The following is a 27,718-nucleotide window of genomic DNA, read 5'->3' as shown; positions in this document are numbered from 1 at the left end:
CACTCATCTTCCTGGGTCATTTCTCTAAGGCACTCCTTTAAGTTTCCCACTCGGTCTTTATATTTTTCTTCAGCAGTCAGTATCATGTGCTCCAGCAGCCGCTGCACTTCATCTAGTCCCCCCACCTTCGGCGCTTTGTGGCGAAGAGATACCCACTCAGCTGATTTCATGGCAGTCCGGGAAAGCAGCCGCACAAAAAGCGCAGGAACATGTCGTAGTGGCCCAGCGGAGCTGAGGGTTCGTCCAGGGCACACTGGACAAGCCCTACTGCTGATTTGGTGTGATCCTTTGGCTGAAGAACTTGGGCATATGCCACCCCAGAGTCCAGAACGTTCTTAGACTCTGAGCGAAACATCGTGAAGACATACAGAGCGGCAATGAACTCCTAGAGGAGAAAGACATAGGAGATTTTCAGATGATACCTTTGGGGTGTCCTGGTGTCGAGGCAGCCTAAGGCTTGTCAATTCCAGGGGTATTTCTTTTGAGCAGCAGTGTGGTTTATCTATGGTTTTAAAGACCCAGTATTTAAAATGTTCAGATGTTGTTTAATGGTTCTGATATCACTTAGTATATCTGCAGAATACATGTATATAGAAATTACTCTTCCTCCTCTTGTAAAAGGATAAATATCTTTATTACACATCTTGGTGAATATCATCATTTATAAAATCAAATCAGATTTGGGGCAACTAGCTAATACTATTAATAAAAGACCGCTCTTGACTTGATGGTTCAGAGGTGAGTGTGTGTGTTGTTGGATCTCACACAGCAAAAACTTTTTTTTACTTTCAAAGAGTGTGGCTCAGGTCTCTTAATTTCTCTCCCTCTTCCTTCTCCTTCCCACAACATGGGTGAGGGAGGTGCAGGTGTAGGCTCTGTACCACTCTGTATTCACACCCAATTCTGAGCGATCCATTACATCTGAAGCATTTGAATTAAATTCCTCTCAAAGCCTTACCCCGCCCACATATTGTGTTATACTTAAGAAACAAACCACACTAGGGAATCTAAAGACGCTCTAACTTCTGTTTCAGAGTAGCAGCACCTGCTTTATGCGGCTACCTCTGACACTTCAAGTTCTAAGTCAGCAGTGAGGAGGTGGGAGTTCATGTGTACTTATAACTCAAATATTTCAAACAAAACCCAAAAACAACAATTACGAACACGATAACGAAGAAAGAAACAGATGACTTTATGCACACACCTGTTAAAAATGATGCCCAGCACTTTTTTTTGCCTCTTAAAATCCCCCAGTGAACACTGCACTCTCCAAACTGTCTTGTTTCCCTCCATTATATCTGAATTCCACAGATCCCCTCCAGTCAAAGCCTTTGCTTCCAATAAATAGCTTCTGTCTGCTTGATTAGGTTTTTCCTTGCACATTCTTTAAAGCACATTTACTCGTCTTCACTGAAAAGTCCATTCTCAGTGTCTCACGACCAAACTAGACGTGATGTCACAAAATCCTGCTTGTATGTAAACTGAGCTTCAGCAGAGGAATGTGAACACAGCCATCTAGTGTCAAACTCTGCTAAATGGAAAAGGGTTTTTTACCTGAAAGGTGAAGTGTATAAAGCAGTACATCCTCCTTCCATCTGAGGCTGCGGTGGGGAGCTCAGTGCACATGCCGGAGAACACCGTCACCTCCGTCAACTTCAGCCCGTACTCCTTCAAGTCCTCTTCACAGAACACACTGATGTTCCTTTCCAGCATCTTAAACGCCATCTTCCCCAGCTTTGTCAGCAGGTGCATGTCATCACTGGACCATTTCTGAGTGGAAAAAATACACCAAATGCAGATTTCTAAGTAAAGCTCCACTTTGTTTGTTTTCTACATTCTGTCATACAGGTGTCCATACTAGGGTTAAATTTTGAGCATAATAATGCAAATATAAGGGGGCCAAAAACAGTAACACTAATATAATACAGTCTCAACAATCTTCATAATGACATTCATTTCAGGTCTGTTGTCTCTGACAGCATCAGATTAGGGTGCATGATATTGTCTACAGATAAGTAAATACCTGCACTTAAAAAATAAATTACTAAATTCGAATTGTATTCAATACTAAACAATATTACTAACAGAAAATGGAATGTTGACAGAGAAAATCTGTAGCCCCCTACATCTGTAGTTTTTAATTTTGGTACTTGTTAAAAAAAAATAAATGCACAGTACTAGGTCATTATCCGCCTTTCCATAGTAGAACTGCAGCCTGCGATTGGTCTGGACGATCAAAATGCTGACGTAGAACGGCGTCAGCCTGGGTGGGTGCACCCCGTAGCCCTGATAACGGTAGCAGCGCTCGAACACAGTGGCCACCATCCAGCAGACAAAGGGTTGGCGAGCGAGTATTTGGAGTGTTGGCAGGCGCTTGTAGTGTGCCACGATATCTGCTGCTTGTTGTGCATCGCAAAAGCGTTTTGTCAGGTAGTCATCTTTCATCTCATCACTGGAGAAAAGGGGGAGGGGAGAGATAAAACTGGACTGAAACAGGATCAAATAAATTTAGAGTTGTACTGTTGCTACAGTAGTACTTCACTGATCGAACACATTCACAGGATGGCAAGTACACAAAATCATGAATAAAAGTTAATTACAAAGTAAAAATAGGACACACAGAACATCTACACACTCACCTAAAGCCCTGTATTTCTGTGACAACGTCTATGAGTCGAGATGGTATTTGTGAGACAGCTGCCCGTCTCCCCAGGATCCAGATGCGGGCGCCACGAAGCACAGTGCCTCGGATGATATTCACAATCAAGACGTCCGGATGTGCTTGGGTGTAATTGTCATTTATTACTGGAGCATTCTGGAGAGAAGAACAGACAAATCCATCAGCTCATCTGGATTAAGATGTTTTTAAAACATGCCTGGATTGCTCACATGACCATTTTGCATTTTAAAAACTGGCTATTTATACTTTGCACTTTGAAAAGCCCTATCTATAAAAATAGCACTGTCTTCTTGAATACAGAAAGTAGATATCAGAACTTTTGAGTGAGTTACAATTTGCCTATTATTTGTCAATAGTTCAATGTGAAGGTGCTGTCAAAAATTACAGAGATTTTAAACTTTATATATGTGGTTATGTTTATAATTAGGGTTCTAAATATTCTCGGTTAAATATGAATGGGTGAGTCAGGTGTATGTGTGCAGATGGGATACCTCCCAATCCAGGGGCGCTTGGTAACAATCAAACGAGTCCATTATGATGAGAAATTTACAGTCCTCTTCCTCCAGGTATTTCATGCCTTTGCACTCGGGATGATAATATTCTATCACTTCCATGATGGACATCTTTTCTGAAGGAAGAGGGTTGTTGGTACGCAGAAGCCAGAAAGTTCGGAACGAAAGTTTGATGACAAACTGCAGGTCCTGAGCAAAAGTGGACAAGAAAGAAAATGGTTTCAGTCCATTGTGAGAATTACTCGTGATAAATTTCCATTTGCATTGTTTCATCTGTGTCAGTAAGACATACAGTACACAGTATCAATGAGAGGTTTTCTGTTGCAGCTACAACAGCTATGTAATTCAACATTTAAGCAGAATGAATCAGTTGTTTAGCCACTTCAGAGGCCAAACAAAGTCAAGTAAATCTCACACACACACATTTTCCATATTACAGCCTTATAAACTAATATGATTGGCATGTATCTACAGTATCTGACGGTTTAGATTGCCAGATGCTCTGCTGTGTTCACAGGTTAGTCGTTAACTTTGTCTGTCTGTCGTTGGGTACCGGAGAGGTGTGTTTTTTAAGCTTTTCCACTGACAATTGGACTTTTCTTTAAAAAAAATAAAATCACCTTATTGGCACGCAGTTCTGCCCAATCCAGGGAGAATTTCCCCACAGAGACAGACATGCCAATTCCTGGTATCCCAGTGGTCAGCACCGTTCTCACCGGCCTGCCATCATCCGTCTGTAGTCGGAACAGATTGTTCACGCTAATGAAGGTGTCGGCACCGGGGACCTGGACAGGTGTCGGAGGGTGGGGTCGGAACTCATGGGAGGGGTCAATTCCTCCATAACCACAGGTGGAAATCTGGGGCTCAACGTAGATGGTATCTAGAAGATTTTGCCTTCCGGCTCGAACAACACCCTCACGGATGACTTGGTGTTTTCTGATTAAATATTGCTTCAAATAAAAACGGATCATCGCTGGTGGTGGAGAAAGATAAAGAGGAACATACTGAATACTGCATTAGTTTCAAATTTCCTTGGGGAAAAAAATATCTATTTCTAGTAACTTTGGACCTGCTACACACCTAACATCCTCAGATTCATAGAGAAAGCCATCTATGCTTTGTTAAATAACTTTTTTGTGAAAATAATGTGTATGGAAAATAATACTCATGTCAAAAACGCAGCAACAACATTCAGATTCAATTAAAATTTCACCAGTAGCAGCTGGTGTGTTGGAATAAAACCAGTTTCCACTTGCCTCTCTTGCACTGATTCCGTAGCTCGTCTGCCTTCGGTTTCTGGTTGACACTTTCAAGGGTACTTATAGTGTGCAACAGGGAGCGATCCTGGCCTGTGGAACAGAATTTTAATATAAAATAAAAACAGTAAGCAACCACTGACAGTATATAAGTCCCGGAGCACAACACAAGGCTGTATTCTTATTTTCTTAACAATGCATTTTACTGTTAAGGAAAAAATTAATATTCCAGCTGCAAAATTGACTACAAGTAAATTCTATTTTTTTTAAATAATCAAGTTCACAAAGTGCTCACGTCAGATCTGCCATCCCATCATTCAAAATAAATCTCTCTATAAAATATTACTTGTAGCTCACAAGAAAACAGTAACTAATTATTGGTTAGATAAGGACCCAACAACAAAGGGAGACTGGATAGCGATATTAAAGGAAATGTATGAAATGGAGAAACTGACCTTTTCTTTAAGACTTAATATCAATAAATTCCATAAGTAGAACCCCAAATGGTGTGTACACATGAATGTAGATATTACATAGAAGGAATAACAAAATGTTTCCTTACCAAGGATCTCCAGGATCCTGTCCACAAAATCGAGAAGGTCTCCCTCCATCACCTGCTGCAGCGTTATGCCTGGTTCCCATTGGTAAAACCACATCTTAAATTTGAATAGCTCTTCCTTAGTGAGGGATGTCACACTACTCTGGATGCACTGCAAAGAGAACGAAAACACAAGTTAACATGATCCTGCAGAAATGACAGGTACCCTTGGGGCCATATTAAGAAGAAGCAACAATTACAGTTTTATAATTTTACCAACCTTGAAAATGTGAGGCAGGTCCTGTTCCGGGTGTAGTCTGCCAGGCTGGCCGTTCTCATCAGTCTGAAATATGTCATCTGGTTCAACTGGCTCAGGTGGTTCTGGGGAATGAGTTACCAAAAGGTCATCCATATCCTCCTCATCATCTTCTTCTGAATGATCCCCCAGATCAGAAGACCTGGGAAACAATGGGAACCCCAGAGCTATGGTAAGAAAGTGCACTGCAAATATTGTCCAGTGATGACTGTGATTTGTGACGTGTTTTGATACGTTTTCACAAAGATAGTAAACACTTGTAGAGATAAACAGACCATTTTTAATAAATGTTTTATGTTTTCACATGTAAATAATAAAGTTAGTACAAAAAAAATACAATAAATGATTTAAAATGGTGGTCTAGATTAATTTAGACAAAGCATTCTATAGAATCTAAAGAAACTTATACAGCAACTCTATGAAAGTACTTTTAACGTTAAAGCTTTCAGCTGCATGACTGCTCCGTTAAGATGCATCCTTTCATTATTTTTAAGTCAGATACTCATACAATTATGACATTTAGGTGCATCAATAAAACATCCCTAAGCAAAAATAACTACTGCTTTGCTTCACATCGTCTAGATTTATGATAGACATGTGTGTCACCTGGTGTCAATGACAACTGCTCCTGGTGGTTGGGTCTGCTGCGTGGTCATTGTGTAGAGGGTCTCTGGAGACTCTGAGCGAATCATCTGCAACCTGGACAAAAAGTCGGGTAAAATCCACCTTTTAAAACCTGGTTAAAATCCTATTAGCAATTTCTAAGTCATTGAACCTTTCTCTTAAAAATAACAACGTGGAAAACTTAACCTGTGTTGGCCTCCACAGAAAAACACTCCAGCCATTCGTTTTTACTAAAATGAATCAAGGTAGAATATTGGTATTTAAAAGTTGATCCTCCACCTTAACAATTACACACCCCTCGCATCTATGCAACTCTACCGAACAACAGCTCTGGTGCAGGGTTATACTGGCCACAGTACAGATCACAGCAAAAGTAGTCAGCAGTAATGTACAACTTTAGCCATATGTGGTTAAAAACACACATACACATTAGGAAAAGGCTTATATAGCAAAGCAAGACACGCTACCCTGTCGCGTCATGAGTAGTCGATTCCTGTAGCACTGGATAACACTGGGAAGCGCTGGCCTCTGCACCCTCTCCTTCATTTTCCTCCTCCTCCATCATATCACTGTCACTCTTCATCGAACCATAGCTGGAGGGCGGTCTCTGCCTCTTTTTCTCCTCCTCCTCCTCATCCTCCTCCTCACTCCCCTGCCTTAAGATGCTGAGGGTGACACAAAGAGGGTGTTAGTATGCCAGTGGCTGTGACTTGTTAGTCGAAAAGGTCAGATAATAACCACTGAGATATGTCATAGAAGAATTAGCAGTAGTGAAAGAAGTATTCAGATAATTTACTGAAGTAAAGGTACTGATACCACTGTGAAATACTCTACACTACCAAGTAAAAGTTCTGCCTTCAGGTGAATTCAAAGTAAAGCTGTGCAAGTATTTTCAGCTAAAGTACTCATCTAGCAGAAACATGATCAAATTAAAACAGACAGGGACTATGTGTTTGGATTGATATTACTGGTGCATTCGTATGTATGTTGCATATCATCCTGTATACGTTTGACGCTGAGCCAACTGTTACTACTTTATATACATACTGTGGGTAGTTTACAGCAATGCATCAAACTATAACGTTATAATATCATATAACTAGTTTATACAAGGTTAGGTAAATCAATAAACAACTTAATTAGATGGATAATATGGCTAATGTAATTTAACGTTAACCGACGCAAGTACTTTAACTTTGCTTGTCAATAATGTGTAACATGCATTGCTAAAGTGACAGAGGATTATAATATAAAGACGGCAGGCTAAGTTACCTCATCTTCCTTGCCAAAAAAGCTGCGACAACACCCACCTTGCAACTTCGGTGTCCGGGTCCATGGCGTGGCTGTAAGACACTCACACACCTCTGCTATAAAAACTTATTTTTTAGAAACTATTTACGACTTACTTATCGCAATAACTTTACGTCCAGAAAAAAAAGATTCCGCCGCGTTAACGTTTAGTTTGACATACAGGCACTCGCTCTCGGCGGTTAGTTATGCTAACACATGTACTAAAGATTGGGTTTAGGAATACACAGACGCTCTAGAAATGAACGTTTCCCATCAAATAATCGATACGACTTAAATAACACTATAAACGGTGAGATAATGTCACCGGCCACGCATTTTAACTTCTTTCTGCTACGTTTTGTCTGCTCCGGCTCTTACTTTCAGTTTCTAGTCGTTTAGAGTTCCTCCTACAGTTACAGGACGACTTCCAGACCACACCCTTCAGAATAAAAGCATAATCTAAGGTGTTCACGAAAGCATCCACACGTTGCCAGCACAAACATGCACAGATAATGTACAAAGCTCATGCTGACATATCCATTTCGAGCCTAAATTGTCCACTGTAAAAAAAAAAAAATAAAACAAAAATTAAAATAAAATCTGTTGATTGTTAGTGCAGATACTCAATGCTCTGTTTGGCCTGCGCTTTATTTTCATGTTCTCATTTTATCTTTAGATATGCAACATACTTTAGGCACCCAAACTTTATAACATGATAATACTGCAATACCCCCTTTAATTTAAATGCACAAATCAGACATCAAATTACTTTTCTCCTCACACAAAGTCACCATTGTACAATATTTAAAGTGACATTATACCATCTTTCTTACTTTAAGAGCCAAAGTGATTTTTGTTACATAGCTACAGATTAAATGCGCAATAAACAGGTTAGACCAGGTGTACAGTTTGTAAATTAATTGTTCACGCATACTAATAACCTATGCTACACCTTTACTGGCTACCATTATTTAGCCTCCAGTTAAAAATGGTGCACAGAATTTCTAATCTTAATTATTTACACTGATCAGTCATGTGTTTTCATGTACTAGGTATGACAAGTACATAGACTTTACAAATACAAAAAAACCTCTATTACTCTAAATATTCTGCTTTTGTTCTGAAGGTTCGAGACGCACAGCGGAAGTTGTGTTTGAGTGGGCGATAAAGGGACCTCTTCATGTGGGGAAACAGTCAGCACTATACCTCAAACCAGGTTTAAATGAACTGCAATAGTATAAATTATTATTTAATTTGAACTGACATGTGACACTGGATTTCAAGCTTCCGCCTTTCAAATTTAACATGTAGAACACCAACATTTTTGGATGATGATTTCCTAGGAAATACATTTCATCAATCAAAATTGACTTCCAATGTAATAAATATGCTTAAATTAAGGAAGCTCATTCTGCCAAGTTAGCAAAAAGGACCAAAACTAATTGATGAGCTGAAGGAACGTGCTACCTAACTTTAAAAACTTTAATATATAGTTTGATTAACTGTCAGAATTAATCAGATTATTTGAACACATTTAAACAATGAATGGTTAAGGACACAAGAGACACTGCTTTGACTTGATCCATGAGCTGCATTCAGTCACTCAACTCTTGAGAACTGTTTAAGGGCTCAACTAGGAGGCTTTGCCACAATGTGCAATTTTTTTATTGTTTTATTGACAAACATGTAAATATAATACAAAGAAAAATAAAAGGCAGATTAAGACAAGATTGTCAAAAGTCCCAACGACAACAATAAAAACAAAGTTGGGTTTGAGAAAAGAAAAAAGTGAAAAAAAAGTATGATCAAGTAAAACTGTGGACTCCAATTTGGGAACCAGTCCTCACACCTTCATCCTGCTCATCATCTGTGGGATATAAAAAAAATAAATCGAATTAAACAACAGAAACACATTTCAATAAAATATAAATATGACTTGTAAAGTGCTGCCAGTGCTTGGTATTTGACAGACATGTGGATACCCCTTAGGTTGATAAATAAAATGAACACACCGTGAGTTATTATAATATAAGAACCAACACCCAGCCAGTGTGAGGAAACAAAGCCCCATTAACTAAATTAAAATTACTTTTATTAAGCAATATTGACCTTTTAACATCCAGCAGGATTTTCTTCATTTATAGACACAAGCGCCTGAAAACATTGTTAAAATTCAGCAGTTACTGAACACATATCAAGCAAGTTCTTATCACGCAGTTTTGCTTCATAAGCTTTATTACTAATGAGGGACACCCACACATAATCCGTCTCCAATAGTTTTTTCAATATACGCAAAAGGTACCAGTTTATTAGGTACACTTGTACATTTTAATGCAATAGCCCTGCAATGCCAAGTGCCACAGAGGAGTTGACAAGAATCCTTTTAGAGATTATAGTTGGGGTTGTGTTAGACTGCGTCATATTAAGGCGCTACATTGCTCTGGCTCCTTAATGCGTAAATTAGGAGGGACCACTGACTATGGACTCAAATTACCATCAAGTTTAGACTCAAGTGTAACAACAAAAAAGTGTATCACTACACACATACTTTACAAACATATTATTCATTCATTCATCAAAGCAGAAAATGCTTAGTTGCGTTACATCCACATTACCAGGGAACTGGCACACCTGAACAGAATGCCACTGTTAAACCTGTTTGACAAGTAAAAAATTGTGTGGTATTTTCCTTGTACAAAAAACAGGTATTACAGTGGCTATGCTTTCACCTGATTGGCACTGATTGTGAAAGTAACCTTCTGCAAATACCATGTATTAAAAACCAAATCTGTTTGTTTGTAATAGAGTGTTTCTCACTATAACTTGGAGGTTTTGACCAGTACCACAGCTGTACAGCGCAGACATGGTCTATATGTCTGCTGACAGCAGAGGGCGGTAATGTACGATAAAAGTAACCATGTAAAGCAATATAAATACCGTGTGAAAACATAAAAAAAATAGATTGATACGATGTGTTTTAGTGTGAAATACTGAACGTACATTATGAATATGTTCACAATGAGTGCGCACCAAAACAGGCACATTGCCAGTTAGGTGGGGTTTCCACTCCATTTCAATTCAGCACACATAACGGTACAAGCTGTTCTTACCAACTTAAAATGGACAGGCACTGTTCGACAAACCACACTTACCAGTAGAACTGTAAACATTGCAGACTATTAATTTATCTCACATGGTTTGTCGTGACTGTAACCAAATGAAAAAGTTACAGTACGGTCTTACCAACACAAGCTTTGAAAACATTAACTAAAAAATTTACCACAGTACGTGCGGCTGTTTGATTATCAGCCGATAGAGATTCTACATCATACCTATTGCCTTATATGCCACCTGGACTCCTTTTAAGCAGATTATCCCTCCCTTGCCATAACAACAAGTAGCACGCTGCCATGGGCAAATTAAGTGCAGACAGAGAAAACTCCACAGGGTACCTTAAAAAGGATGTTTTAAGTGTACCTTGTTAAACACTGAACAAATTTGTCTGTTTACCTTGCGAGCACTAGCGGTCAGTCCAGGAGACTTTGCAGTACTGGTGGTGGCTCGTGGAGACTTCCTCTGTCCTTTAGCTGCCACAAGAGAGCTTCCAGTTCTGCCTGCTCGCCCCACTCCAGTGCGAGAATTTGCAGAAGGTGTGTTTTCCTGGAATTTGCGCGCAGATGTCTGAGCTGGCGACTTCTTTGAGCTTTTGCCCGGGGATTTCCGCGTGGAGCTGCGTAGTTTGTTCAGCCCTTTCCTCAGGTAGTTGTTGTTCTTAGGGGTGTTCTCAACAGTGAACATCATAGACTGCCTCCGCTCGGCCTAAGAGAGTAACGTAAGTGAAATTATTATGGATGCATGCAAAACACAATGTGTATGATTACATTATCAAACAATGTTGTCCCTGTCCCTGCGGCGCACCGCTGCTGGATCACGCACGGCACTAAAATTTCCCACGACCATTAAACTATGCGCTACAAATGTTTTCAGTCGCACACTGTGCGAGCACGGCAACACTCAATGCTCAGCTCGCTTCCTCTCCTCGTTCTATGTAGAACATACGTGACAGATGGTATTATAAGAGCAGCGTAACTCTGAATCAGGAGGTGCGTAGCGAGTGTTTGATTGTCCGAGTGGCAGAAAGTGACTGAACACGAGCGCAGGAAAATATTCTGGCAGTAAATGTACGGTATCTGTTACAGTGTGTCAGCTTCTCAAGACCAAGAAAAGTCTGTTGTTTCCCCCCTGCTGAAAAAAAATCCTAGAGGAAACACTGTGTGTGTGTGTGTGTGTGTGTGTGTGTGTGTGTGTGTGTGTGTGTGTGTGTGTGTGTGTGAGAGAGATATATTACACTCACTGGACTGAGGGCAGGGTGAAGCTTAGAGGTGGAGGGCCCACTGTTCACGTTCTTGTTTTTGGGAGTCAGTGGACGGGGGAAGCAGCTGGCCTTCACCCTTTTCTGTCAGACGGAGACCGAGAGAGATAAGTACAAGTTACAATTATGACTTATTTTTGCTTACATTCATGTAGTTTTGTGACTGTACAATGACTATCACCAAAGAGCTTAAGATAAGAGTATGAAAGACAGACACAAAAACTGATCTTCAGGGTAATGACAAAGACACAGTATAACATAATTAATTAGTTTATTGTTCCACTATGAAGTGGACAATAAAATATGAACACTAAACTTTAACATTAATATATAGTTTGTCATGAGGCAATAAAGAAAAATACATCTAAAAAAAAGAAGAAAGAAAGAAATTACATAAAACATGTGTCTACAGTGCCACAGTCAGACTTAAGCGTGAAGTAATGCAAGATGTAACTATGTACAAATGCAAACAAACCTCTGGCGAAGTCTGATGTATGGACAATGTAGATGAAGACCGCTTAATCCCTTTCGGACTCCTGAGATGAGAGGAGCTGACCGTGTTGGATGGCAGCTGGCCTGGCATCAAGGACATGCGATGAGAACGTCTGCTGGCTGCGGCACCTGCGTGTCCCACCATGAGGGAGTGCCGATGGGAGGAGAGAGAGTCTTGCAGCTGGCCGGCATCATAGACGCCCGACGGATTGTGTCAGACGGGTCGCCCATTCTGAGTTCTTCATCTGTAAAAACGAACACACTGCCATGGCCGGTCTACAGGAAGAGACAGAGGGTTTTTTTAAAAACTGAAACTTCCAATCTTTTAAAGCTATAATAACATTTGCCAATCACATGCCTGAATGCTGAAAGGGCAAAAAGGCAGGAAATATATAATGAGACCCTCCCACACCCCAATAAAACTGGCCGCGGCTCTATTATAACATAGATGGTAAAGCAGGACCCATGACAATAACTTATTGTGTGATGTGTTGCAGTGGGAATCAGAGTCAAAGTGTCTAATCCACTGCTCCATCGCAACCTCTCTATAATTATTATTTTGTATTAATTTTTTACCAAACTTCAACAGCTAAATGTGCAACATGCAATAATTGAGTCTATAACTAAATAATAACTACTAACTTTCAAATTAGTTCAGTAGAAGTTTTAATGAATAAGAGACAGCAGCAAAGGTTGTCGCCTGTTTAAGACCTGGTGGCCTAATTGTTAAAGTAGCACATCTTGATAGGTAGCATAAATCGACAGAACACTTTCTGAGTTTCACGTTGCTGTGTTGCTTTAGCTGATGCCTCAATTAGCCTAAGTATAAATGTAGAATGGTTCGCGGTCAAAATCTTTTTGCTGGTCGCACAAAGTTTACAACGGACGACAACGTTCTTTGCATCTTAGACTGTGACACAATAATGGCAATAATGTTTCTTATAGCTGTCGAAAATCCCTCTCTCCCTGTATTCTAGTCTTCCTTTAGCTTTTTGGCTGACAGCTGCTGCTGACCTGCAGCGCGGTTTCGCATTTACGTCAGGGATGGTGCGTTCAGTAGCGCAGCGTTACCTGGATTAGTAACCTAACTGTAATAATGTAACTGTTTTGGAAATAGTAATCTGTTACATTACTGTTTACTGGGAATAGTAAAATTACAGTATTACTGCCCAACACGTTACGTACCACTGATGCGTGAGTGCGACTGTGGTACACACTGCGCAGGTGTGGAATTGGCAGCTGAACGCAAACGAACATCCTTGTTGATACTTGAAAAAGGAGAAAACTTTACACAAGTCAGCCTGTAGATGACCTCAAATCCTTCCATTTCATTTGGCCAGCTCCAGTACTTACAGATCTGGAAAAATCCACTTCCCTAAGCATTATTTATAACCGTCTCCACAACTAATTAGGAATATCTTTAATGTGCATGTGTGATTGTATGCTTGTTGTTCGGCATGTCTACAAGTATCCCTACTAACCTCAGACTCCACAGGGTAGCTGCTCTTTAGATGAGGAAGGCAGGCCTTGTTCCTGGCCTGGAGCTCAGCAATCCTCATCCAATCGTCAGGTGCACCGTCTGGCTCGTTCTCTGCCCCCACGCAGAATGTACTCGTGGCTGACGACAAACAGATGTTGACAAAATAAATGAGATGTACATGCGGGTATTACAGTAGTCAACAACTCTCTGTGATCAATTACTATAGTTTATCAATAACTATTAGTACGGCTGTACTCATCGGTGATTCACATTATCAGTGGAAAAGCCCTAAATTCTAATCTAAATTTTACAATCAAATCAGAATAGCAGCATGGCATGTTGTAAACCTTTACAAAACAGAGTTTTGTCTCCAAGTCACTTAAGAGCAAGTATCTGTGATAGAAAATGTGATGGAATCAGGACAGTGTGACTGTTTGCTGCTTCAGTACTGAATGCTAGTTAAGACGGCTAAACACAATTAACTCCTCAACTGTCGTACAGGGTGATCAACTCCTTGTCTGAGAAAATCACAGGTAAACAAAGGGCTCTGAATTGCACTGTTAGTTGTCAGAGGCTGTGAATGTCTCATGTATTGAAGAAAAAATAAAAAATAAAAAATAGGTCAAGTGGCTTAAACTTTGTTTTTTTTTATATATTAAATGTTGGTTGTAGCATTGTAGCCTGCTAATATGATGTCTCAGGTTTCCAATGACGTGTTTTTAAGTAAGGTGGAGATGTAAACATGAACCAGTCTGGTTCTGAAGGATTCAGGATATGGAGAAAATTGATCAGATAAAAAGAAAGTCATTTTTATGCAAACGTGCCATTTAATTTTCCAAGTGTCAAAATGTGAGAAACTCTTACATTACAGTTAATTGAATATATTGGGGTTTTGGCCTGTTGGATATAATACAATATAATGGCGTCACCTTTATGTCTAGGTAATTGTGATGGTCCCCTTTCAGTGTTTTCTGTTCGTTTCACCCGTAGCTCCATGTTACTCACATGGGTTGAAAAGGCAAAAAAAAAAAAAACACTTAACAGCTCGGCATGTTTTCTGCAAGTGAGAATTGTATCTACTTACTTTGTGAATGGACTGCGCTCCGTCTGTACCCTGGAAGACCGATGAGCTGGTCGTTGGCAGCGCCGGTCATTCTGGCTGGTGTGCCAAAGAGCTCCATAGACACGGGTTGTGCAGAGGGAGCATTGGAGAGGTTTGGTTGGGAGCGAGCGGAGGCCAGACTATAGAAAGTTTCATCAGCTTCACTTCCACCTGGGGTTTTCTACAGATCACAGTTCAACAATCAAATACGGCTACAATAATACTGTAGTGAGAGTGTGGCGATGTTTGAAGTGCAAGAAAAAAATTCAGGTTCAAAAAAAAACAGCTTTAGCCTCAAAATGCACAAAGACGATATTTGAGAAAGGGAGAGACAGAAACCATTGTGATTATTAAACGTTAATGATTATTGAACAGTGTTGTGTTGTTGTGAACATGCATAACATGCAACAAGTTTGCAAGTAAGTTTCCTCCACCTTGGTCATGGTGATGTTAATAACCTGAGTGGTCCTGCGTCGCTTCACAGAAGAAGTTGGATTTCTACAGGCTGAATCCACTTCCATTTTGTGCGCTGTACTGGTCCTAGGCGATGAAAAAGAAAACAAGAATCTCAATAATAATGAGTTTGGTTACTCAAAAAATAATAATAATAATAAATAGTCAGGAAATTGTGTGCGTTTAAGGAAGAGAGAATTGCCCGGCCGATTTTTTTTAATTTTTTTATTTTTTTATTCCAAACCGATAAATCACTGGATGATTATTTTTAAATAAATACCACAAAATAATGAACTTTAGATGAGCTGTAGCTTAAGTAAATCCGTGTTCACTGTTGCATGGTTAAACATATGAAGCCTGTAGTCAGGACAACTATTGCTTACTGCTATTTCTACTCATCCTTGTATTGTGGCATGGTTTGTGAACCTGAATCTGGCGAAGAAGAAGAATAGGCTTAGTCGACTTGTCAGAGTGGCCATTAAAAATATGGGGGGGGGGGGGATGGGGGGCAAACACAGAACCTTTACGATCGGCAGGTCGCAAGGAAGTTCATGCCATATTGGCTTGTACCGACATCCCCTGCAGGGGGAGTTTGAGATTCTGCCCTCGGGCAGAAGATAGACTTCCATACTCAAAGAACTCAAAGACTCTTTTGTTTGCACTGTAATTTGTAGACTAAATTTGCACAAATGATTGAAGCACAAGCACTTTTCCACTGAGCAATTTGCACACCTCGTCTTCATATGAAGTAATCTTATTGTCTCTCTGTCCTGTCTGGTATGTTGTATATATGATGTACTGAATGTTTTTAATACCTGACTGCAAGCAAATTTCCCCTAGTGGGAGAGTCAAATTTTACTTAACTTGATTTGGATGAGCTATACTAAAATCTAAAGGATTATAAATTATATTGTTCAAGAGTTCCAACATTTTTACTTCTATCGTCATAGTGCCATTACTGTTATCTACAAATCAAATTTTTCAAATTGACTACTAGTAAACTGATAATGGGTTCAGGCAAACAAAACATTTTGACTAGTCTTGAAGAGCATAGCTTTTATACTGGTGTTTACTCTGGATGATAGACGATTTCCACATACAGGAAAACTGACAACAGGAGAAGCTGAAATCAACCCAACTGAATTTTCTAAAAATATATTCACAATGTAATGAAGGTTGAGTAAAGCTTAGCAATTTATAAAAGACATTAAAATCTACAGTCAGTATACAATATACTGAAAATATATATCAATATATATCATATTAAAAAGAAAAAAACATGACAGTGGATATTCTGTGAAAAACCAAGAGTGTCTCAACTGTGTGATGTACCTGTTGATCTGTTTGTTGTTTATTGGTGTAAAGTAAAGGGTTTCCAGTGACTCGGCACATAGACCCCGGCGTTTCTCTGCCAAGCGCTCTGAACTGCGGACAAGCGGTGTGCTTGATTCATCAGGCGCTGAGAGTTTCCTGCAAAGGTAAAAAACACAGTATTGAGAGAGATTACACAATAGATTCCCACTACGCTGATGAAAGATTTTCTGGCTTTTCTGCCTTTCTCAAGTTTTATTTCTTCCTTCTTTACCTTGTTGTAGCATTATGACAATGGGAACTCATTAGTTGGAAAAACATTAAGTCAACTTTTTGTTTTTGTTTTTTAAACATAGTGCAAGATTACAAACCCAAATAGGTGAAAAGCAGGAGATGGTCTCTTTTCAGCTTTTCATTTATTCAGTTATTTTGGGTAGAAAAACTGTCTGATTGAAATTTGAGTGTTTAGATGCAGTTAGCAGTTTTAAAGAGTGTGTAGAGAGAAGATTTTGCTGGTCCTGCAAAATGTGGCATGTCCCCAACATAAATACACTATACTTTTATTTTGAATTTTGAGGTTCACTCATTTAGTAAATGGCATAACCCAAAGAACAAAAGGGATCAAAAATATATAAATAAATAAATAAATAAAAAAAGCTGATCCTTCAGACTGGCTCCTGACATTTTTAACTACGAAAATGAAATTCCAGGATTTTCTAAACACTATAGAAATGTTTTCTAGTACTTTTAATCAAATTATGAAATAGCTGCAATCACAGTGAGATATCTGCAGACCTGAAATATTTCAGGCTATTTTTCTTAGAGGTGTATTACCTTGTGGAGTCCAGAAAATCTTCCAGAGAGCTCTGGTCCAGACTGTCAGCACTCATGGTTCTCTTCACTTCACGTGCTCTACTGTGAACACCTGAGCGCATGCCGGGAACCTCAAAGAAACATGTCTCTGTTGACCTTTCTTCTTTAACTTGAACCTTATTCTGTGCACGCAGTTTACGGTCAGCAAAGGTCAGCTAAAAGAATACAGATATAACAATATCGATAAAGATCAGGGTGATATGCAGCAAAAATGCACCAAAGTCATTGAACTCAGTGTGCTGTTATCCAGCGATGAAAAAGACTCTTTTTTAAATGTTTGAAAATACCAACCTGTGCCTCCAAACTAGCCACCGTGCTCACAAGTTTCTTCTCACTGGTTAGGGCTTTCTCCAAATCCAGTTGAAGAATCTTCTTTTCCATGGCAATGGCCTGTACTTCTCGCTCTTTAGCCTCTAAGGAATGTTTGAGATGGGCCACCTCCTCTTGGCTTTCCTGAAGAAGCTGCTTTTTGCCATTGTAATGGTTCACTGCCTTCTCCATCTGTGGCATTGTGATGAAAAAACAAAGAACTTAGTATTAATCTCTTAGTCAAGCCTACTCGTCTGACACCAAACGAACAAACCAACCAAGTATGCTCATGAAGAGAGCAGGAGCAGTTGATATTACTGGTCAATAAGTAAAAAGCATAAAACAAAACGTCTATATCAATCATTTTATGATGTATACAGAGATCAAGTAGTGAGACTGAATTGTGTTTTATGGTCACACCAACCTGTGCCTTGTAGTGTTCCGCAGCTTCCGATTTAGCCGATAGCTGTTTCTGGAGGTCTCTCTCAGTCTGAAGGAAGCAGCATTCTTTCTTACTTTGAGATTCTTTAAGCTTTTGGATCTCGTCTTCACGCAAAGAAATCTGTTTCTGCAGAATCTCAGCTTGTTTGACTTTCTCTTGTAGGCTTTGGAGTGTTTCCCTCTGTTGAGTATTTTCTTGCTCTTGATGAGCCAACAGATTTTCCTTGGATTTCAAAACCTCCTCAGCTTTCCTCAGTGAGGAGCGTAGAGTCTCCACTTGTGTCTTTAAATCTTGGATCTGTTGCTGTAGAAGTTGCGACTGCTCTGAGCCATCAGTCTTCAGCAGAATCAGCTGTTCCTCTTTAATCCGGATCTCCTCATTCATCTTCCTCACCTTTTCCTCAGAAGCAGAGAGTTGTCGCTGCAGGAGATCATTCTGATGAGCGCTCTCCTGCTCCTGGCTGGTGAGCACAGCTAGCTGAGTCTGAATCTTCTCTTCAGCCTTTCTGAGAGAGTCACCCAAATTAGCTAGTTGGCTTTTTAGACATTCAATCTCTTGCTGGAACAAGTCAGAATTTATGGAGCTCTCTTTAGTTTGTGTGACCAGCTGTTCCTCTTTAGCCTTGATCTGCTCCCTAAGCCCTTTCATCTCCTCTTCAGAGGTTGCCATCATGTTTTGGAATGCATCTTTTTCCTGAGAAATCTCCATTTCCTTCTGAGTCAGCAGATTCTCTTTTGCACGAACCTGCTCTTGTGTAGTCTTCAAGGATTCATTCAAACTTTGTACTTTGTCCCTCAGAGAATGGATCTCATTCTGTAGCACCTCTGACTCCTTGCAGTTCTCGACCTTTAACATGTCCAGCTCACCCTCCTTAGTTTGGATCTCCTCTCTCAGCCGATTAACCTCTTCCTCGAGAACTGCACTGTGCTTTCCGAGTGCCTCAATCTGCAAAGTGCTCTCCTGCTCTTGCTTGGCAATCAAGTCTTCTTTGGCTTGAACCTGGTCCTTGGCCATCTCAAGAGAACGGTTCATATTTTCTATTTGTTTATTCAGGCTTTCAATCTCCTGCTGTAGCAGCTCAGAGTGTGTAGAGGTCTCAGTCTTTAGGAGAACCAACTGCTCCTCCTTGGCATGGATCTCTACATTTAGCCTCTTCACCTCATCTTGAGATGCTACCATCTGCACTTGGAGTGCCTCCATACCCTGAGTACTCTGTAGTTGCTGTTCAGCAAACAGATTTTCCTTGGATTTAAAATCCTCTTCAGCTTTCCTCAGTGATGAGCGTAGAATCTCCACTTGTGTCTTTAAATCTTGGATCTGTTGCTGTAGAAGTTGTGACTGCTCTGAGCCATCAGTCTTCAGCAGAATCAGCTGTTCCTCTTTAATCCGGATCTCCTCATTCATCTTCCTCACCTTTTCCTCAGAAGCAGAGAGTTGTCGCTGCAGGAGATCCTTCTGATGAGCGCTCTCCTGCTCCTGGCTGGTGAGCACAGCTAGCTGAGTCTGAATCTTCTCTTCAGCCTTTCTGAGAGAGTCACCCAAATTAGCTAGTTGGCTTTTTAGACATTCAATCTCTTGCTGGAACAAGTCAGAATTTATGGAGCTCTCTTTAGTTTGTGTGACCAGCTGTTCCTCTTTAGCCTTGATCTGCTCCCTAAGCCCTTTCATCTCCTCTTCAGAGGTTGCCATCATGTTTTGGAATGCATCTTTTTCCTGAGAAATCTCCATTTCCTTCTGAGTCAGCAGATTCTCTTTTGCACGAACCTGCTCTTGTGTAGTCTTCAAGGATTCATTCAAACTTTGTACTTTGTCCCTCAGAGAATGGATCTCATTCTGTAGCACCTCTGACTCCTTGCAGTTCTCGACCTTTAACATGTCCAGCTCACCCTCCTTAGTTTGGATCTCCTCTCTCAGCCGATTAACCTCTTCCTCGAGAACTGCACTGTGCTTTCCGAGTGCCTCAATCTGCAAAGTGCTCTCCTGCTCTTGCTTGGCAATCAAGTCTTCTTTGGCTTGAACCTGGTCCTTGGCCATCTCAAGAGAACGGTTCATATTTTCTATTTGTTTATTCAGGCTTTCAATCTCCTGCTGTAGCAGCTCAGAGTGTGTAGAGGTCTCAGTCTTTAGGAGAACCAACTGCTCCTCCTTGGCATGGATCTCTACATTTAGCCTCTTCACCTCATCTTGAGATGCTACCATCTGCACTTGGAGTGCCTCCATACCCTGAGTACTCTGTAGTTGCTGTTCAGCAAACAGATTTTCCTTGGATTTAAAATCCTCCTCAGCTTTCCTCAGTGATGAGTGTAGAATCTCCACTTGTGTCTTTAAATCTTGGATCTGTTGCTGTAGAAGTTGTGACTGCGCTGAACTGTCAGTCTTCAGCAGAATCAGCTGTTCCTCTTTAATCCGGATCTCCTCATTCATCTTCCTCACCTCTTCCTCAGAAGCAGAGAGTTGTCGCTGCAGGATCGCCTTCTGATTTTCACTTTCCTGCTCCTGTTTTGTACGCATTACCTCTTGAGACTGAATTTGTTCCTCTGCCTGCCTGAGAGAGTCATTCAGATGTCCTAGTTGGCATTTTAGAGCTTTAATCTCTTGCTCCAGAGATTCAGACTGTCGAGAGCCCTCATTCTTTAGAACAACAAGCTGCTCATTTTTGACCTGTATCTCTTCAATTAACTGCTGGACCTTTTCTTCACAGGTTACAATCTGTTGTTGGAGTATCTCCCTTTGTTGAACATTTTCTTGCTGGGTTTTAGTTAGTAGGTCTTGCTTAAGTTGAATATCCTGCTCAGCCTGTCTGAGCGACAAGCCAAGGTCTTGAACTTGGACTGTCAAGGTCTGGATTTTATTGTGAAAATGTTCTTGCTCGTTAGACTTCTCCAGAAGTAATTTGGCAAGCATTTCCTCTTTGGCTTGAATTTCACTTTTGTTTTTTTTTGTTTCATCTGTAAGAATGTCAACTTCTTCTTTAAGGCCGTTAATCTGTTGGTCTTTACCAGCCAAGAGAGAACTGGCAGCATATAACTTTGTCTCAAGATCTTTCACCTTTTCTTCAGTCTGGCAGAGAAGATCTTCCTTCTCTTTCTTAATTTCCTTTAGTTTTTCAACTTCTGCTTCACAAGCAGTAATTCGCTGCTGTAGTCTGGTTGTCTGCTCAGTTTTCTGATGCTCAACTTGGTGAAGTTGAAGCTTGAGATCTTGGATCTCTTGCTGAAGGAATACTCTCTGTTCAGTGATCTCCTTTTGCAACTTGTCTATAATTTCATCCTTGGCTTGAATAATTTCTTCAGTGCATGACTTCTGTTGCTTCAGGAGATCCTTTTGTTGAGTAATTTCTTCCTGATATTCTGCCAGCTGCTGTGTTTTGACCTGAATCTCCATTTCTGCCTTTTTCAGGGAACTAAGCATGCTCACAAGCTCATTCTTCAAACCACCGATTTCCATCTCAAACATTTCTCTCTGGCAATTTAAGAAGAGAAGACCATCAGTAACCATCTAATCAAAATAGAATTCAAAAATTGAGAAAATGTGTGAGTTGAATTTGAAACATTTGAGCTTAGTTTTATAGTATTCTTGTCAGCTATTACACATACATTACCTCCATTACAGGCCCCATATTCTCTCCTACTTCTTCCTTAGCAGCCCTGCTTATTTCTTCCTCCAAACAGGAAATCTTTCCCTGGAGGATCTGGATTTGTTCAGTCAGAAGCTCCTGAGAAACAAGGAGCATAGCACATTAAAACGCTTTGTGTAGAACCCAAAATGTAAATCAGACTCAGAATAATGGAAAAGTAAAATGATTGCTTCCAGTCAACACAAAACTCAAACGATTGCTATGCTTTATAAATAGCCCATCAGAAATACAGTAACAACATAAAACTATAACAATGTTAGATAACATATGCTTTTTTAAAACCATGTTTAATTCTAGTGGTTACAACTTGAATCCCTTAAAAGATTAAAAAAGCCAAAAGCTTGTTGCAAACACGGCTTCTGTTGAAAGGATATATCTACCTTTTCAGCAGTAGCCTGATTGAGCTCAGACTCTAGGTGGCCTGTTTTGCTTTTCCACTCCTCCTGAGCAGATGCTTGAGTTTCTGTCAGCCTGTCAACTTCTTTCTCAAAGATGGCCAGCTGTGAACACACTGCTCTCATCTGCAAAATATTAAAAGAAAGCCTTTACAATCTTTATTAAGTAAAAGTTCTGATTTGAACATTAACACGTGATTCCATGTAATGTGAAAGGGTAACAACCATAGACTGTTATCGCCAAACTCACTGACACTCAACACTACCAGCACGTTTGACTGCTAATCCCCTCATAACAGAGAGGACAGTTATGAGACTGTCATGTGTCATTCATTACCTGGGAAGAGAGTACACCATTTTCTTCTGTCAGCTCATCCACTTTGTGCTCCATAAGTGAGGAGTTACTCTTGAAGTCTTTATTTTGCTTTAACATCTCATTAAGACGCATTTGTAACCTAAGACACAAAGCAGTAAACAAAGCATATTCTTAAGTCAGTTTTACAGCAAATTTTTGCTGGGTTTAGGTATGAAAGAGTAAATTTCTTGCGCATACAAATTGTGAGATTGATTAAATTAATAACTGTATTTGCCATTTGTATTAGGTCATAAAGTTTAGCTGTAGCCTAAACAAAAACAACATTTTGTAACTTACAGGGTACTAGCTCAGTCCATTTCATTTTAAAATGGACAATCATTTTAAATTTGCATCTTTGGTGTAAAAGGTGTTATTAGCTCTGTCATGCATTAATAAACAACAATTTGTTTAGTTCAGTTCTTGGGTACTTACACATTGTTCTTGGTCTCAAGCTCATTAATTTGTTCCCTGATGACCTGCTCTTGATCACCTTGCTCCTCTTTCAACTTATCCAGGCGGTACTGCAACTGGTTAATATGGGACTCTGAAGAAAACAAAGTATAGAACCGAGTTTTATTTGAAGAGAAACAAATAGACATTCCTAAGCAGAACAAATTTAGTTAACTAAAGAGTACATTATCAGTAGCACTTAGACAGAACACTACATGTTTGTTAAATATTACTCAGAAAAGAAACAGACTACAAAAGTAAAACTAAATAGGTTAACCTACCAACAATGTTTTATCAATTCAAATCAGCTTATTGGCATGAATGTATAACAACAATATGGCCAATAAATTACAACAATTAATTTCATACATTTCATTAAATAAGTAAATAAAAGAGTAAAAGTTGTTTGTGTGTGTTAAAAATAAAACTTATGTAATAATAAATATTAAAAATAAAAGTAAATAAATAAAACAGTAAGCATGTGTTAGAAAATGAAAATAAAAAAATAAATGAAGCAGTAACGTCTGTGTGTATTAATAGACAAAATATTAAAAATGTATACTTTTTTTTTTTACTTAAAAAAAACAAACAAAAAACAGTATCAAATGTAAAATCTAAAAATAAAATACAGATAAAGGAACAATAACTAAAATATCAAACAATCAAAATAATAATTTGAAAATTTGTACAATTATTTATCACTTTCCACTGGTTGTCCTCAGTTCATGGCATGAGGAGATATATTTTGCAGCAATTATTTGATATTTAGGCATTTCTCCCAGTAAATAGGGGAGTTTCTGTGGGTCTGATATAAATTCGAATTCAGGGTATATTTGGCAAATGTTTGCAATGTTTTTTTCCCCTCAGTGTTTTATATTTAAGACATGAGGTTAGAAAGTGCAGGTCTGTCTCTACCTGTCCCCTGTCACACTGGGAGCAGAGTCTCTCCTCTTCTGGTAGCCAGCTCTGTCTGTGTCAACCCTTTTCAATGGCCAGGCTGTGTTCACTCAGTCTGTATGTTGTCAATATTTTTCTTAGTGTAGGACATTTTATTGTGCTCAGGTAGTTTGCCAGTATGAATTCTCTTTTTAGGGTCAGATAACATTATAATTTACTTTGTGTTTTCTTCATTTCTTTCCAGTATTCAATATATTTTTCTTTTTGCTTGTTGATAATTTGGTTTGGTCTGCTTGAGTTGGTGTTGCTGTCCTGAGGCTGCTGGAGACTTGTTACTGCAGAGAGCCTCAGGACCAGCTGGTTGAGGGGACTTTGGTTTCAGCTCCTGGTTTGTTAGGTCTTTGTGATGCTATGTCTGGGGGTTAACTGATTTTAAGTGATTGTAAAATTTAAAAGTTCAATGTTGTACCTCTCTGTGCAATGAATGCAAGCTTGGTGGCCAGCTCTCTCTCCAAACCATCTCGGTAGTCTCTCTCCCTGATCATCTGTCGTTGCATCTTCCTCAGCTGAAATTTAGGTGTGTTCATGATATCCTGCAGAGGAGACTTGCTGTGAAAATAAAAGCAGATAAGCAAAATAAAAAGGGAGGGTCAGCAGATCAATACCCAAACCACACAGATATCCTGTATAACCTCAGTGAAAAACCCATACTGACTGCCTCATAATGTGAAGTTTGAGTCTTCATGAAATATTATTTAAGAAAATTAGTGAAGTTTGGATTAATATTGACTGTTAAATCACCTTATTTACATTTGATAAATATGATAAGTCCTGTGTTAGATAAATCCACACTGATACCTGACTGAGGAAGAAGCCACAGTATGCATGTCCATGAATGTGATTTTCTGTGCACGGTGCAAGACAGGGGACTCGTCATCTGACAGTGAGGAAATGGTCGACAAGCTGGAGGTAGAGGTGGTTGTTGATCGCTCAAATATTTCATGAGAGACAGACAAATCTAAAATTCATGGAGAGATACATTTAGACAAATTTGAAATCTTGCATGTTACAAGACCAGGAAGCTGGTGTTATACAGAAGCATTGTGTGTGACACAAATGTCTGTTAATGGCATATCATGGGGGAAATGGAAGACATTAAAAAAAGTGTAAGACTTACGTATCCTTTTTAAATAAGCTTCAAGCCCATTGCTCAGATAAACACAGCCCTCGCTCTCCATTACAAAGGAACCAGTTAGGTTTGCTATCTCCCGCTAAGTGTGGAAATGTATATTAAATCAGCATCAAATTAAATGGTAGCACAACACATGATAGATTAAATGTTATGGTGATGTATCTCAGTGGTGGACACAAAACAAAACAGCTCTCCGCTTACCTCCACTTCGCATTCCAACATGTTCAGGGTGCAACGCTCATTCATTATGTCATGGTACACGAGCAACAAAAGCACCTGGTGGTATCACAAAGAACGAGTCAAAATACATTTTTGTCTTTGTTTATTATTTAATTATTCATTTGTTCTTATACCTTTGAAATTTCCACTGTTAGGTTGATGCCATCTCTTATTTTGTCCCAAGACAATGAAGTGCCATTGGTTTCACTAAATCTGCACTCCTCTAATAAACAAAATAGATACAGGTTAATTCTCAAAGGACAACAATATTCAACATCTGTCTGCCTGTAAGATTTAAGGTAAGTTAACAAAAAGGTGGTACTGAGGGTGTGTTCTTTACACACTGACATTACTGTCTGGCATGTTTACAGGTGCAACAGGCCACACTTCAGACCACACCCAACAATGATACAGGGTGTGGTCAAAGGTGCAGACATGACATTTTCAACAAGAACGTTTTTGTTAATAACAATACATTTTTTGAAAGATGGAGATACTCACTTTCCAGGAAGTCTGCAATGAGGTTAAACCGTTTCTCAATGGAATTACTGACACAGGAGACTGATTCCTTTTTCCTGAGATGACAAAGGTGAAGCAAGAATGAAGTGGAGGTTAATTCAAAAGGAATAAAACGTTACTTTCAAAAACCCACTAACATAAGAAGCATGTAGACGTAGTTCAAAGGTCATTGAGCTTCGTTTGTTTACACAGGCAAAGCATTTCAACACATTACTTACAGCATAGAAATAACTTTTAGAAAGACTGTTCCATCTTGTAAATCGTTGATAGTAAATCCTCGGTCAGACAGTTTTATACTGTTAATCTGTAAAAAGATAGTTTGACAAGTTGGTTAAATAAAACTGCAACCATCTAAAAAGACTTGCGGGAATCAACATATTTGCACTATCTAACTGTCAACGTAACGTTACCCAGCTAAGAAGAGCCTTAACACCCAAGTTAAGATCCATCTTGGCTGACCTCAAAGGGTTTTCAACCTGAAAGCCACAAAACAAAGCACGAGCGTAACTTACGTTATGCAGTTAGCTTTGTCAAGCTAACATATGAGCACATAGAACACATTTTCGACCACAACTAGCTAAATAAGTAATTAAAGTTAGCAATAAACTTTACAACATAACTTTTACCTCGCATACATAGTGCTAACTTAGAGTTAGCAAGGTTGGATTAACATTTGGTTTAACCTATTACGTTATTTGTTGACTAACAGTTAACGTTCCTGTAACTTAACATGTGTTATTTCTCTTAAAGACCAACTGAATTAAAATGTTGCTTCGAAGCAGTGCCTCACCTTCAAAGCCTTTGGCCACCGGATAATTCGTCCTTTAAGACAGATGCAACCTCTTCGTCTACCTAAACAAATCTACTGCCACGAACGGACAAAATTCAAAAGGAGTAGCTGCAGATTGAACGAGCCAATCCGATTTCACATATAGACGCATCTGAAAATAGCCGAAGTTGATTGGTTTAAAAGCCGGAAGTCAACTGAGCGGTGCGCTCGTATCTACAGGTCTATCGCAGGATATCAAGACTGTATGGCTGCAAAGCTTCGATGGGAGTCAGCATTGGGAGTTTATGGGAACAGCAAGAAGGATCAAAACAAACTTTACAGAAAAACTCAAATCTATGGCAGAGTAAATTGGTATTGTGAATTTGAATGTATGTCCACCAATATGTCGTTCAGATATACCTTCATGGTTGATCCTAGATCCCATTGTTGACCTATATTTTATGGAAACAACCAAAAGAAATATGGCAGAGGCTGTAGTGAAGGAGATAAAAGCCCGGATGTGTCAAATATGGGGAGGCCACCTACAAATCTATACTGATGGGTCAAAACGAAAGGAAGGGGAGAACATGTTATTCATTACAAAGAATTGTAGAGAAAGGAAAATGTGCTTTTAGATGCAAGAGAAGATATGCAGTAGTTCTATCCAGATTGAGGTTTGGGCACTGTGGGCTGGCTCTGATTGGTAAACATCCTGATGGAAAATGCGAATATGGAGACAAGGAAACAGTGAAGCATGTATTAGTAAATTGTAGAAAGTACTCTCGTCAAAGGAGGAAATTGTTTAGAGACCTGGGAGCAATTGGAGAAACTATATTTATCATACGCACTCTAGTTAATTTGGTTAGTTGGAACAAAATGAAGAAACTGATCGAGTATCTACATAAAACTGGTTTACACAAAAGGATATAGGCAATTACCATTAAGATGTGAATAACGAACAGAGGACGGCAGCAATACGCCACAGATGCGTCTAGTCTGCCGGAAACAAGAAGAAAAAGAAAGCTTCAATGGCGATACTATACCGGTGGGAGGCAGCAATGCACTAACACAGTGCCGAGACTGCCGGTAAAAATATAATATTAGTGCTGACTCCCGACTTAGCCAACCAGGATGAATTTCGGCGTACACCGGTCGTGCCAAGGAAATTATGTTTCCCCTGCCGCGGGAGCGCGCGAGCATTCAGCGGTGAAGGCGGACCTTCGACTTCATCAAAG

At 39.6% G+C, this 27,718-nt stretch overlaps 2 protein-coding genes across 2 annotated transcripts; both read right to left on the bottom strand.

Annotated features, from left to right (window-relative positions):
• Window positions 1–194: 194 nt before the first annotated feature.
• LOC119916746 (protein NLRC3-like) lies at window positions 195–7,640 on the bottom strand (the record flags this gene model as incomplete). The annotated part of the gene is made up of 12 exons (XM_038736722.1): window positions 7,237–7,640; window positions 6,394–6,591; window positions 5,909–6,001; window positions 5,267–5,444; window positions 5,011–5,158; window positions 4,449–4,541; window positions 3,813–4,165; window positions 3,172–3,381; window positions 2,640–2,815; window positions 2,179–2,452; window positions 1,555–1,770; window positions 195–385 (listed from the first exon to the last, which is right to left on the bottom strand). Coding segments are annotated over exons 1-12 (2,156 nt in total), but the record flags the coding sequence as incomplete, so codon positions are not given.
• A 1,225-nt stretch (window positions 7,641–8,865) lies between these two features.
• On the bottom strand, window positions 8,866–26,625 carry LOC119916747 (nuclear mitotic apparatus protein 1-like). The gene is given in 25 exon segments (XM_038736723.1): window positions 8,866–9,083; window positions 10,727–11,035; window positions 11,571–11,672; window positions 12,064–12,266; window positions 12,269–12,356; window positions 13,562–13,698; window positions 14,645–14,843; window positions 15,097–15,202; window positions 16,448–16,585; window positions 17,261–17,454; window positions 17,591–17,800; window positions 18,033–21,512; window positions 21,652–21,765; window positions 22,068–22,208; window positions 22,420–22,537; window positions 22,870–22,981; window positions 24,254–24,393; window positions 24,643–24,802; window positions 24,962–25,055; window positions 25,178–25,252; window positions 25,330–25,418; window positions 25,697–25,770; window positions 25,933–26,018; window positions 26,125–26,190; window positions 26,505–26,625. Coding segments are annotated over 24 exon segments (6,432 nt in total). The 5' UTR covers window positions 26,164–26,190; window positions 26,505–26,625; the 3' UTR covers window positions 8,866–9,059.
• Between the last annotated feature and the right edge of the window lie 1,093 nt (window positions 26,626–27,718).

The sequence above is a fragment of the Micropterus salmoides genome, unplaced genomic scaffold (genome assembly GCF_014851395.1).
Source record: "Micropterus salmoides isolate LMB-PRFRI ecotype aquatic unplaced genomic scaffold, ASM1485139v1 Ms_hic_scaffold_2148, whole genome shotgun sequence".
NCBI classification, from domain to species: Eukaryota; Metazoa; Chordata; class Actinopteri; order Centrarchiformes; family Centrarchidae; genus Micropterus; species Micropterus salmoides.
The sequence above is the reverse complement of the archived record's forward strand: the minus strand, read 5'-3'. Positions and strand labels throughout refer to the sequence as shown.